Source organism: Taudactylus pleione, unplaced genomic scaffold (assembly GCF_031769625.1).
Source record: "Taudactylus pleione unplaced genomic scaffold, aTauple2 ptg000290l, whole genome shotgun sequence".
NCBI lineage: Eukaryota > Metazoa > Chordata > Amphibia > Anura > Myobatrachidae > Taudactylus > Taudactylus pleione.
Genome location: NW_028284692.1, coordinates 11,067,390 through 11,081,732, shown reverse-complemented (window position 1 = coordinate 11,081,732; position 14,343 = coordinate 11,067,390). Strand labels below are relative to the sequence as shown.

General features: G+C 41.7%; 1 protein-coding gene across 1 annotated transcript in view; it reads right to left on the bottom strand.

Moving 5' to 3' along the window:
- Nucleotides 1-14,343, bottom strand: part of LOC148511899 (myosin heavy chain, skeletal muscle-like) — a 319,183-nt gene that overhangs the window by 259,020 nt on the left and 45,820 nt on the right. Inside the window, exon 2 of the mRNA XM_088482738.1 lies at nt 12,291-12,432. Coding sequence (XP_088338864.1) covers nt 12,291-12,432 — 142 coding nt within the window. The remainder of the gene's footprint in view (nt 1-12,290; nt 12,433-14,343) is intronic.

The following is a 14,343-nucleotide window of genomic DNA, read 5'->3' as shown; positions in this document are numbered from 1 at the left end:
GGGGCTAAATTATGTAGAAACGTGTCATTTATTCCTGCTCCCTCCTTGAGGTCCCACAATTTGTGGTAATTTGCCACGACGGGGACATAGGGGCCCGGGCCCCTATGTTGGCCAGCTGTGTCTCCTCTCCAGGCTACTCCTGCAAAGGAGTACTTAAAAAGTCTACAAGTATGATGTATTTTGCGCAAGATTCCAGGACTTTGTGCTGTTACATTGGCTATAGATTTTGTGAAAAACTAATAGTTCTTTTTTTTCTTGAGTTCTTTATTTCCCCTTGAAGAGGTCTCACAGATTAGATGAAACGCATTGGGACAGATACTGTACCTTAGAATTACCCCCTGGACAGATAAGCTTTAATGTTTTTATTTCATTTCTACGTGTGTTACCTACCGTTTGTTTTTGCTGCTGAAATGAAAGACTGCATTCATTTTAAAAGGCACCTGAAGTGGATGTTCCTTGCTCAATTGTATTTGGTACTGTGTTGTTGGTCCTAATTTATTTGCAGTTCTTATTATACATGCATGCAGTGTTGAAACAATACGCACTATAGGCCTAATTCAGAGCTGAACGCTGTGCACGCAGTTGAGCGATTATCGGTGGTCTGCACATGTATCCCAGCTGTATTGTGCATGCGCTGCAGATGAATTGCGATTGTGCACGTTGTGAGGATTCACTCGCAATTGATTGACAGGAAGAGACCGTTATGTGGGTGGTCACAGGGAGTTCCGGACAAAACGCAGGCATATCTGGTCCGTTTCCTGGGCGTGTAATAGCCAGCATCTGCGATCACGCAAGCACAGAATGACCCTCCAGCGTCTTAATTACCACAGATATTCTGAGTGACCATAGACTTACTCAAGCTGTCAATGTTTTGAAGATCTGCGTACAATGCTGCGTTTGTGTAAACAGGCACAGGGAATCCACGAGGGCTCTGGTGGGCATCTCAATAGAAAAATCTGCCATCTGTTGCAATAGCATATTTTAGATACTGCGATCCGTGAGGGTATGCAGATGTGTATGCATTACCATCCACCTCTGAATCAGGCCCTGTGTTATCTTTCTGTTTCATTTTATATTTCTTGATTTTAATGGTGGACATATGACCGAAGACAACTGGAATAATTTAGGCAGGGGCGGAACTAGCGGCGGTGCAGCCGATGCCTTGCACCGGGGCCCGCTGTGGTGCAGGGGCCCATGACCGCCTGCATCTGACAGCGCCGTTGCCTGCCAACCTGGTCCCCATTAATGAAATGGTTGGAGCCGGAGCGGGCCCGCTTTGGCCGCTCCGGCTCCAACAAGACAGATACCCGCCGTGGCCCGGCCCCTTGTTATGACACAGCACACGTGACGTCATGACGTCACGTGCGCTGTGTCATAACAAGGGGCCGGGCTGCTGGAAGGGATCTAGAGGAGCCGAAGAGGAAGAAGCAAATAAGGTGAGTAAGTGGTGGTGGTTTGGGGGGCGGGGGGAGAGAAAGAAGCTGACACACACGCTGGGAGGGAAGAGGCTGACACACGCTGGGGAGGGGAAAGAGGCTGACACACATGCTGGGGGGGAAGAGGCTGGCACACACGCTGGGGGGGAAGAGGCTGACACACATGCTGGGGGGGAAGAGGCTGACACACATGCTGGGGGGGGAAAGAGCCTGACGCACATGCTAGGGGGGGGTAAGAGGCTGACACACATGCTGGGGGGGGAAGAGGCTGACACACATGCTGGGGGGGGAAGAGGCTGACACATGCTGGGGGGGAGGCTGACACACACGCTAGGGGGGTAAGAGGCTGACACACACACTAGGGGGGGAGAGGCTGACACACACACTAGGGGGGGAGAGGCTGACACACATGCTGGGGGGGGTAAGAGGCTGACACACATGCTGGGGGGGGAAGAGGCTGACACACATGCTGGGGGGGAAGAGGCTGACACACATGCTGGGGGGGGAAGAGGCTGACACACATGCTGGGGGGGGAAAGAGCCTGACGCACATGCTAGGGGGGGGTAGGAGGCTGGGGGGGAAGGAGGCTGACACACACGCTGGGGGGGAAGGAGGCTGACACACACGCTGGGGGGGAAGGAGGCTGACACACACGCTGGGGGGAAGGAGGCTGACACACACGCTGGGGGGGAAGGAGGCTGACACACACGCTGGGGGGGAAGGAGGCTGACACACATGCTGAGAGGGGAAAGAGGCTGACACACACCGGGGCTGGGGGGGAAAGAGGCTGACACACACCGGGGCTGGGGGGGAAAGAGGCTGACACATGCCGGGGCTGGGGGGGAAGAAGGCTGACACACACGCTGGGGGGGGAAGGAGGCTGACACACACGCTGGGGGGGGAAAGAGGCTGACACACGCCGGGGCTGGGGGGGAAAGAGGCTGACACGCTTGGGCTGGGACACGCTGGGGGGGGGAGAACGAGGCAGAGACATGCTGGGGCTGGGGGAGAGAATGAGGCTGACACACTGGGGCTGGACAGACTGGATTTACTGACTGGGGGGGCAGATAGGTTATATGATCTGCTCATCATTTTGCATATTGCACAATTTGGTACTTACTACTGAGCATGTATCTGCTACTGGATTACTATACACGTTAACTATATTGACACATAGCTAACAATAGCGCTAAATCCCCTTTTACCCACATTGGTCTCCCTCGGTGTAGTATGTTTGTTTCTGTATTATTAAAGTGATCTATCTTTGCTGGTTTGGGATATCAGGGGTATAGCCCTTTGTTGGCTGACTTTATTACCAAGCAGGGAAAAAAAACCTAGAACTGAATTACCTTTTAGCGTCCACCTCTTGAAAAGTTTTGAGAAACTCTCACAAAGAACCAAGTTTTACTGTGAAGTTAAATAGTGACAAAAATAAGTATGGAAATATCCTTATTTAATAATTTGACAAGTCTAGGCTACAAATTTACAATCACTCTATACTTACTGGCAAAGATAATGAAATCATTTTGCCAGTAAATGACTGCAGACTAAAGGAATATAATTTATCATACATACTCCCCATCTCCCCCTCTCTCTCTCTCTTACTTGCCCCCCCTCTCCTCACCATGCGTATTATTATACTGCCTCAAGGATTGTATTCTTCCCCATATTATGCTGCCTTAAGAATTACATCTTTGCAAACTGTATATTAAAAAGTACAGTAAACTTTCATCTTGCATGCTCTGCAGAAATTGCACAGAATACTACTAAATACCATTTTTATTTTATTAAATTGAAAGTAACCCTGTTTTAGTCGACAACATAGGGGAAGAATACTTCTTTGTGGGGCACAGTTATTAGTTAATGTGTGTGAAAATTGTTATTAAGCTTTTATCTAAAATAAGTTACCCTTACTGTAACATTATTCACAAAAACAGCTACAGATATATGGTAAACCAGAAAGCGCTATGATAGAAATATATAAAATATAAATAAAAATGGGATCAGGTAAAATAAAATAAGTAAAATGGATCTTCGGGATAAATAAAAATGACACACATAAAATGCAAACTCTTTAAGAGGTTTTTAAATAAAAAATAATTAGAGTATCTCAATATAACAGCACCCAGGATCCCATTATTTTACCAACTACCCAAGATACATAAAGACCTACAGAATCCACCTGGAAGGCCAATTGTATCAGGGATAAATTCTCTAACCTCAAACCTTCAGGTTATGTTGACATATACCTACAACCACTGGCCACTGCTCAGAAAAGTTATATTAAGGTGACCACTGCAGCGCTGCAATAATTGAATAAAATAACCTGGAAGAATACATTTTATTTGGCAACATGTGATGTGAGATTTTGTATACCTGTATCAGACACGCCAATGGTTGTGCTCACACTTACCACTATTTCTGTGAAAAATCGGAACTACCAAATAAACAGGTGAACTTTACAATGAGCAGTATATAGCTCATACTGGACCACAATTACGTTTGGTACGAAGATAAATTCTTCAAACAAGTGACTGGGACAGCGATGGGAAGTCATTTTGCACCAAGGAGCTCATTCAGACCCACTCGCTAGATGCTTTCGCTCTCTCCCAGGGTATGCAAATCTAACGCACGCCCAGCAAGGCAGGCGATCGCACGGCAAGGCATTAGCATGCCCACTATGTCTTGGTGTGCAATCACTTTGTGTATGCAGACGCCCACCAGCCATTCATAAGATGCCCACTTACGCATGTCATCTCCTGGAAGTGCATAAAAACATTGGTACATTGAGCACCATCAGATGTGCTCGCAGTGCTTGAGGTTGACTATACCCTTCCACAAGCACTGCGATCACTTCAGTGTGAAATACAAACAGGTGACGTGTACAATGATGCTGCCTGTTAATTATGCATGCCTCTGAAACAGTGTTGAAACACTGAGGCACGCCTGCGGTTGTACCTCCACTCCCCCGTTTCTAGTGGCCTGCCCCTGTTACCACGCACAAACGACCTCTCCTGTCACTCATTCAACTGGGCTGTCTATGCTGGGCGAGCGAGCGCTTCCCAATCTTTTGTAGTGGTTCGCACACGCACATTGCGATATATATACGCACGTGCAGCTTCGAGCGATTGCATCCTAGCGAGCGGGTCTGAATCAGATCCCAAGTTACACAAATTTATTCGTAGCAAAATGGGAGGATGACACCATCTCATCTAGACAAATAACCCTTTTGAAGAACACCTTGTGAAGTGGATAACATTTATAAATGATGTCCTTTTTATTTGGGATGGCAAAAGAGAAGATCTGGAAAAGTTTATACAATACATTAACATGAACAATTTAAATCTAGAGTTTACTTCTACATTTAGCAAGGACAAAGTAATATTTTTAGATTTAGAAATTTACATCAAAGATGGAAAATTAGAGACAAAAACTCACTTCAAAATAGTTGATTGCAACAATTATCTGCTCTCCTCCAGACAGTTTCAGAGAGTCAAGAGGAACTGTTCCAATGAAACCACCTTTAATGAACAAAGTGCAATACTCAAGGGAAGATTTGTAGAAAAAAAGTACAGTTTGAAAAAAGTCAAATATAAGGAGAAAATAGAAATGAGGCCACTGAAAGCTTTATTAATCACGAAGTATAACAGTTACACACAGGGACTGAAACAAAGCTTGAAACGCCATTGTCATTTATTGAAGTTGGATCCAGATCTGAAAGACATTATTCCATGCAAATCTAGAAATGTTTACAAAAGGGCACAAACTCAAAAATGAACTAACAAAAAGCTGCATCCCACCAGAATCACATACTCCAATGCAGACTAAAGAAGGATTCACATACTGTAATAATTGTGCAAAATGCAGAAACAAAAAAGACTCTACCACAAAGCAAGTCAGCAGTTTTTCCTCCAAAACAAGAAGCACAACACATAAAATACAAGGTAATCTAAGATGCAACACAGAGGAGGTAATTTACTTATCAGAATGCCCATGTGGACAGCAATATGCTGGTCGCACAAAATGTAAACTAAAAATAAGAATAGGGAAGCATATCAACAATATAAAGAAAGGGCTAAGAACACAAAGTGTATCAAACCATTTCCTAACTTTACATAATAGGAAACATAGGATTAAATTTCCTGGCAATCCAGAAAGAAAAGAGAGGTGGAGATTTTCTGGAAAAAATATCCAAAGTTGAAACCGAATTCATCTACAGAATAAAAACTCTGCACCCAGACGGCTCAAATTTGGATTTTGATCTGGGCTCATTCTTGAAAATCTAATCTTAACCTCTAATTTGTTCATTAATATTTTTACATACTTATATAATTTATTTTATATTTTTTATATTTATTTTTATTATATTTATAATTTTTTATATATTTTTATGTCTTAGATATTTTTAATGGTAATTTTCCCCACCATATTCTGTTCTATGGAATTTTTAGGCACAGTAAAATACAATTTTTAGGAACAGATCTACTGTTAATTTGAGACCACTGACATTTGTAACATTTAGGAATGTTTACTTTCCCTGTTACATAACCACCTTTTTCATGAGATCAAGGAATCTATATATTTATTTTAAATGAGTTTTAGAATTCATTTTAATTTAGTTTTCAGTGAAGTAGTATTTTAATACATCTAGTCTGATCTGCCGCTGAATTCAGCCAATAGGCTGACACCTAATTGAATAAAGATGTGGTAGCGAGGTGGTCCGATCACCTTGAAAAAGTTGTACTGAAACGCATTGGTGAAGGACGGTATTAGATACACACTAAGGGGCACATTCAATTAGCCGTGACTGTTGGAATTGCTGGCCAATCTAGATCCAGCAGGGCAGGCCGCTTCACATCGCGGGTGACGTCATGACGTCACCCGTGCACCCGCGAACTGCATCACTGGGAATGCTGGCCTCTGAAGCGATCAGAGGCTTCTCTAATCGCTTCAGAGACCAGCATTCCAAGTTTAAACACAAATATTATATGGCCCAGTCACCCCTGCCACGATCTGAGCTGAGCTCCAATCGCGGCAGGGGTGACTGGGACGCACAATATATATATTTGGACCCACATGGTGGGGCCACATAAAATGCTTCTTTGGGCCGCATGTGGCCCGCGGGCCGCGAGTTTGACATGTCCGTTCTACAGGAGCTTATATGTATTTCTATATCATTATCCCACTGTGCAGATTTAAATAAGGTTAAAATGTTATGAGGTTTTTAGAAGTGGAGTTGTTGCCCATAGTAGCCAATCAGATTCTAGCTATTCTCTTCTAGAAGGTGCTAGAGAAATGATAAGTAGAATCTGATTGGTTCCTATGGGCAATAACTCCACTTCTTTAAACTCGCACTTTAGTAAATATACCCCTATGTATTAGTTCAATAATGTATATATCCACAATAGTTTATCCTTAACATAAGCTGTCAAACACAATTGGTATATTTATTCCATGTGTTACTACTAAGGTATTATTGGTGTAGTCACCATTCAAAAGTGATAATAAAGATACAGTAATCAGAGTAATGGTGCTCTTGCTACATTGCTGTGTTCAGGAACAACGGGGTAAGAGAAAAGACCTACAGTACATCAGACCCTTGATTAAAAGGAAGAAAAGTGGTTGTATCTACTGCTAAGGCAGTTATCTGTGACAGCATCATGTTAACAATAGGTCAGCATAGTGTAGTTTTTGTGGGTTTCCTCAATGAGAGTATAGCCTAGATATAGAGAATGCTGACATAATATCTACAAATCTCATATATGTCCAATATATTCACACTGCAATATGATTAAAGCATCCTACAGTATAGGATACAATGTAGTACAAATTGCTATATGATATTGTTATCTTTACAATGTGGCTGAATATCCCAAGAAATGAGTGACTGCTAAGTACTAAGTAGCCATTTATTATTCACTATTACATATATAGTATCTGGATATAACTCTTAGTAACTCTTATGGCTAGATTTTAGGAAAAGTGTATGTGGACATATCTGTAAATAGTGTAAATAGTATTTGGGTGCCCTTGGTATGTGACCACACCATCTACATAAAAAATATCATACGATCTCGGCACTCATTTCTTTTTCAAACCGTAATTACTTTGAATACAGGGAATGTTAGTTCCAAAATATTTCAATAATTTGTCAAGCTGACCACCATTTCACTGTCTTCATATCTGGCTAGTCCCTTTGAGTTTGTATGATATTTTTTATGTAAATGGTGAGGTCACATACCAAGGGCACCCCAGTTGGCTGAGTGCCGTGAATTAAGCCTGTCATTTATTTAACTTTTGTGGTCACACTTGCTAGGGCACCCTGCTTTTCAAATGCAAGACAAACTTTGTCAGTTTATCCCCAGGCGCTTAGAAACGGATATTCCTGGGTGTGGTCCTGTCTCTTTAAGCCAGGACCCATACTCATGTTTAAAATTTGTGTGCTACAGTAGCTTGAGCCAAATGTGGCAGAGCAAAGATCATATATCTGAGAGTCAGTGTAGGGACTGGCCAGTTAGGGAAGACAATGAAGTGTTTGGTCAGCTTGACAAATTATTGCAATATTTTTGAACTAACATTTCCCGTATTCAAAGGAATTACAATTTGAAATGTATGTATAGTATTGAGACTGCCTTTGTTTTTCTGTCCCATAGGTAGACCTGGCAACGCTATACTGTTTATTGTGAAGCTCATACATAGATGTGTCTGAACATGCGTTTGGACTGCCATAGTCCACTTTGTTTGGTCACAGCGAGTGGAAGAACTTTGTACGTTTCGTCATGGGGGATGAGGAAGACGTGTCTGTGAGATTATGTCAGAGATGTGTGATTGAATTTTGTGTTAAACTTGGAAACACCCAACCTATTCCTCTGTGCACATGCAGTGCTAAAGTAATGCAAAAATATATTATGCTAAAATACCCAGTTTAGCCTTACCTAGACTTTACACTGCAAGTTTTTTTCACATAAAAAGTATTGGTATATTCCATATGTTTTTGTCAATGTGTTAAATTTTTGTATTATTATTATAAGTTCACTTTGATATAAATGCGGCCGGTAAATGTCAGATCATCACTGATACAAGTGAAGCAGCTCCTTCGTGGAAATGGCTACCTACAGTACGTCTACAGTATCTCTTGCTAACTCCGTCAGATTGTGCTCGAGCCCCTAGAGATATACCCTGGTTATACTTGTAAGCTGTTGAGCTCAGTAATACAAGGAAAGTTTGCTTCATAAATAAGTCTGGCACATTTCAGGGTTTTTTTTTAGTCCACAAATATTCAATAATTTCCTTTACTTTTACATGTCAGATTTTATAATATGAAATTATAATTCTGATCTTTTTAGCCTATTAAAAGGGACTTAACCTCGTTTAAGACTCACTTTGGAAGGCTTAGTGAATCATGTGCTGAATTTTCATTAGCAATCTATCCATGTCGAACACACACTTGATATTTATGTGTGAAGAATGATAAAATTCATAGATTAAGTTAATAGAAGCAAAGAAAAAAAATTCTGATCCAATTTTGCTATAATATGTTACAATTTCCATGGATAACTTTACCTATTTTAAAACCATTACAAGAAAAGTACAACTACTGTATAATTTATGGGTTATCAATTCACCTTTCACTTCAGCCCACCATCTCCCCAGTCTCAACCATGTTCTCCGCTCTGCTCCCCAAAATCCCTACTTAATTTACTACTGCAGTTACCAGAGCTAAACTAACTGATGCTTCAAAACTAAACAAAACCACAGTTCACATCAATTCAGTCATTCAGCCAAAGGTAACATGAGGCAGTAGCAAATAGAAGAAAGACCGTTTTACCATCAGCATGGAAAGGGATTTTTTACTTTGCCGGTAAGGGGTTCTTTTGCCTTTCTAGACTGAAAGGCTGGATTTGATAGACCTGTGTTATTTTTCAACCTTGTTATGTATCCATAATAGTAAATTATCAGGTGTTCGATTGCAGATTATTTCAAAGTGGCAATCTTCTGCCCTGTGTGCCGCCATCAGTCATTCTAGGCTTGGGCCTATATGTCCTTTCCAATCTACCCATCATGCCCTGTGTGCCGCCATCAGTCATTCTAGCCTTGGGCCTATATGTCCTTTCCAATCTACCCATCATGCCCTGTGTGCCGCCATCAGTCATTCTAGGCTTGGACCTATATGTCCTTTCCAATCTACCCATCATGCCCTGTGTGCCGCCATCAGTCATTCTAGGCTTGGGCCTATATGTCCTTTCCAATCTACCCATCATGCCCTGTGTGCCGCCATCAGTCATTCTAGGCTTGGGCCTATATGTCCTTCCCAATCTACCCATCATGCCCTGTGTGCCGCCATCAGTCATTCTAGGCTTGGGCCTATATGTCCTTTCCAATCTACCCATCATGCCCTGTGTGCCGCCATCAGTCATTCTAGCCTTGGGCCTATATGTCCTTTCCAATCTACCCATCATGCCCTGTGTGCCGCCATCAGTCATTCTAGGCTTGGGCCTATATGTCCTTTCCAATCTACCCATCATGCCCTGTGTGCCGCCATCAGTCATTCTAGGCTTGGGCCTATATGTCCTTTCCAATCTACCCATCATGCCCTGTGTGCCGCCATCAGTCATTCTAGCCTTGGGCCTATATGTCCTTTCCAATCTACCCATCATGCCCTGTGTGCCGCCATCAGTCATTCTAGGCTTGGGCCTATATGTCCTTTCCAATCTACCCATCACCTTACAACCAATCTGCCCATAATTCGCCCAGATAGGCCGTACCCTATTCACCATGATAGTTACCCCACACCTGGGAGTATTGCGAGGTATGCACATCAGGATTATTTGCGAATCGGGACTGCAAGAATTTTTACCAACTGTACAAAAGACAATGTGACATGTATCCATATTTGTGGACTATGCTTCTATTTGCACAGTATGGCTGCTTTTATGGACTGGATAAATCTTGTACCAATTGGTGGAGGAACATGACAGGGAAATATGTGTAACTTGCTAGAGCAATACAGAAGTAAGATGCACTTTAACATATGGGAGATTCTTAAGAATTTTTTTGTTTGTGGGATAAGACACAATCCCCTAATAACAAGAAATATTTGTACCACAAGTACCACACCTCTTGTCATATACCTGTGCAGCATCAGTTTAAAAGGGAATAGCTAAAACTGTTTTTCTTCAACCAAGCAAGTTTTATTTTGTTTAATGGTGGGACAAATGGGTTTCTTACCGGCAAACATAGGTAACAAGGAAAAACAATCTTTTGAGAATGCATTATAGGCTATTATTATTCAAACAAACTGACCACAATCATTCATCTCAAACTTTAATTAGTTACACTTTATGAGTACAACTATTTTATAACAAATAAATGTACATTTTCCTTATTTAAATAATGATGCACAAGAATATGGTTTCCCCTATTACCAGCAATTACTGATCCAATGTAAACCAAATCTTATAGTTTCTAATATGAGATATCTCTCTCTTATTAGAAAATCCTGTGCATTCCACACTAGTGGAGGATTAAGATGATCTGAAGATGTACATATTGCCAACCAATCACACAAGTCTTATCTACATGTGATACAATATACAGGGTTTTTGTATATTGTGAGATAAACTACAGAGCCACTGAAACAATAGCTGTATGGCACAGGCCTTGTGACTGTGGACAGTGTAAAGTACAAATTAGTTATAGATGGTAATTTAGCAATAACAAGCACTTACACAGATGGGATCACTCATTATAAATGGCATTGGAATTCTTACAATCACTATTATATTACTTCTAAACATTGTAAAGGAAAGTACTGTATTAATTAATAACAGTCATACATTTATGACTGGTGACATAGGGCTCTATTTATTAACATTATTTTTACTACAATAAAGTGAAAAAGGGTGTTTTCACACCCTTTTCACATTATTTTAGTTTCACCTACAGTTACTATAGGGCAATTGGAGTAGAATTCGTAAAATTCTACTCCAACCCCTAAGTATCACTTATTTTTATTAAGCAGATCGCATTTCCCATAATTGTAATGGGAAATGTTATCCAACCAAAGTTACTAAAAATAAATTGTAAAAAAATACAGCAGAAAGCCCTGTGATAATAACGCGGTTACCGGACTCCTGCCCTGCTCTAACGGGGAGAACAGAGCCCGGAGCCTGCCCCTGTAATCAGCTATGTGGTCTAAACAGACCACACGCTGATAGTGTGTAAAAAACAGTAAAAAAAAAAAATGTACTTACCTGACTCCAGGGACCGGTGGTTGGGGCTCCGGTGATGTCTCCTCTCCGGTCAACTGGTCTCCCATGCTGCACTGCAGCCCTGTCATCAGGTGATCGGGTCCCAGTGCAGTATGGGATATCACCTGACCGGAGGAAATGGAAGAATGGAAGACCTCACCGGAGCCCGGATCATGCAGGCAAGTGTACTTAAGGGAGAGGGGGGGGTCGCGGAGGGGTCTGCAACTGCGGGAGGTGGGGCTTAACAACAGGGGCGGAGCTTAGCTCCGAGGGGGGTAGCAGCGGCGGCCGGTCGGTGCATGCGCGGGGCACTAGTCACGGTATTTTTTTGTGAAAATACCGTGACTAGTGTGCGGATGGGATTCGCCGGGACAGAGCTTTCTCGCAAGCACTGTCCCCTGCAAGGGATTTGTAGTAAATCCCTGTGATATTGCCTGAATTTGCAATGCGAATTCAGTCGGTAATATCACACACTACAATCTGTATTACAAATGAGGATTGTAGTAAATAGAGCCCATATTGAACAAAAATCTGTAGGAAATATGGTGTCCAATCTAGCACTTAATGTTTTACATTGTTTGATTAAAGATTTCAAAATATTTACTTTTTTATGATTTCATCCAAATCTGCAGTTTTCTTGTTGTCTGTCATTTTGTCATAGGTCATTTTGAAGTTCTCTTCACTTTCATGTAATCCATTGGTCTGTTGATTGCACCAAATAATTTCTCTCTCAAGGTGATTTTTCACTGTTTGTAAAGACAACAGAGCATCAGTAATGTTGCTCATACACAATAACATTTTCATGTTTAAGAGTTATGGCAACTGCTTGTAAACATTATTTGGAGAAACAGAATTTGGCTATCCTATCATTGGGTACATTCAAGGCTTGATACTGTAGAGTACCAAGCACAGTAGACTTATGCCTAGGGGCTCTATTTACTACAATCCGCATTTGTAATCCAGATTGTAGTGTGATATTACCGACTGAAATCTCATTGCGAATTCAGGCAATATCACAGGGATTTGCAGGGACAGAGCACTAGTCACAGTATTTTGGCAAAAAAATACTGTGACTAGTGCCCCGCCCATACGCCGACCCCCACCCCCCACGATCGCGGACCCCCCCACCCCCCAATCCCCCCCCGCGATTCTTAAAGGCTGGACTGTTACTGTGCCTTGAGGACCGGGTTTGGGAAACTCTGATCTAGGTGAAGCATTTTAGTGACTTGAAAACTACTTTGGAGAGAGTGAGAAAGTTGGAACTCAATTACATTACAAAACTAAATTCAGTTAGCAAGAAATTCAATGTAGATTTTAGGTTTGGCTGCATTGTATGTAACTTTAAATAACCTGTGGTACTGTACTGTTATATCTGCTGCCAAAAGTATAGGAAGAAGAATAAATCCCCAAAATGGCAGTACTGTGGTATTAAATGTATGTGCGCAGGGTGTTTATGTTAAAAAAAATACTAAATTAAAAAAATGAAAAATGTTTTCGATGCAAAACCAGTTCACATAATTTCACTATTCTTCACCACCTGTGATAGAATGTTTTCAATAGAAAAATATTATATAAACAAATAAAACATCATATTTCATCAAATCAATAACTTATTCCAGCCACTTCCCATTCTCCGGCATGCCAATCTTACACTGTACAAATTCATTATGGAAGAAATATTCTTGCAGTCACTTGTCCATACTCGCTGAATTGAATCTCTCTGGAACGTATTTATTTATTAATCACACAACCAGGGATTCCAGAAGTGCTCAATGAAAACAGAAATTGAATGAGAATTTTCTTCCATTTATTTAAAGACACGGTTATTGAAACAGTGAAAGCATATAAGCCAATATTTGAATACAATTTCCAGACCAAAATTAATTTACTGAATTACATACATCCTCCTACAGCTTTTAAGAAAAACAATTTTCTTTTTCTTTCTGCTCTATAATTGTATATAATATAGAGAGCACAGCAATCCACAGGTGAGTTATTTCTTCAGAATGGTTATTCAAATAAATGGACCTGGAAACGTGAGCACACAATACTTATTTTAGATATGGTTAGATAAACTAGATAGCCAGACAGACCTGTACATATCTCTCTCCAGTCCACATATATATTATGAGAGAGAGATACACAGACAGAGATATTTAGATTGCATTCAACAAATATAAACAAGGGTTAGTTTCCACTAGTGAATGAGGTAGAAACTGTCACAGAGAGCCGTAACTAGATTTTTTGGTGCCCTGTGCCAGAAAGAGCATTGGCACCCCCCTCATTTTTCAAAGGGACATAATGCATCCAAAAAAGGGCCAGGGCCTCGTGGGGAAGGGCCAGGGAAGAGATAGGGGAGGCCAGGAGATGCTGGGGATGATATAAGAGGAAGCTACAAGTGAGAATGATAACAAACAGAAATTTGACAGGCCCAAACAGCGCCCTCTGACCTGTGGTGCCCTGTGCGATGGCACCGGCCGCACTACCCTAGCTACAGCCCTGCTGTCACAAGTGTCAATGTGGTACTTCCAATCAACTTCCAGGGCTGTAACCATGGGCGCCAAAAGGGGGGGGTAATAATTACATGGGCCTATGCTTGCTGGAAGGGCCCGGCGGGGCCCCGGACATGGCGCCGCCCCTCCTTTCTTACATCACAG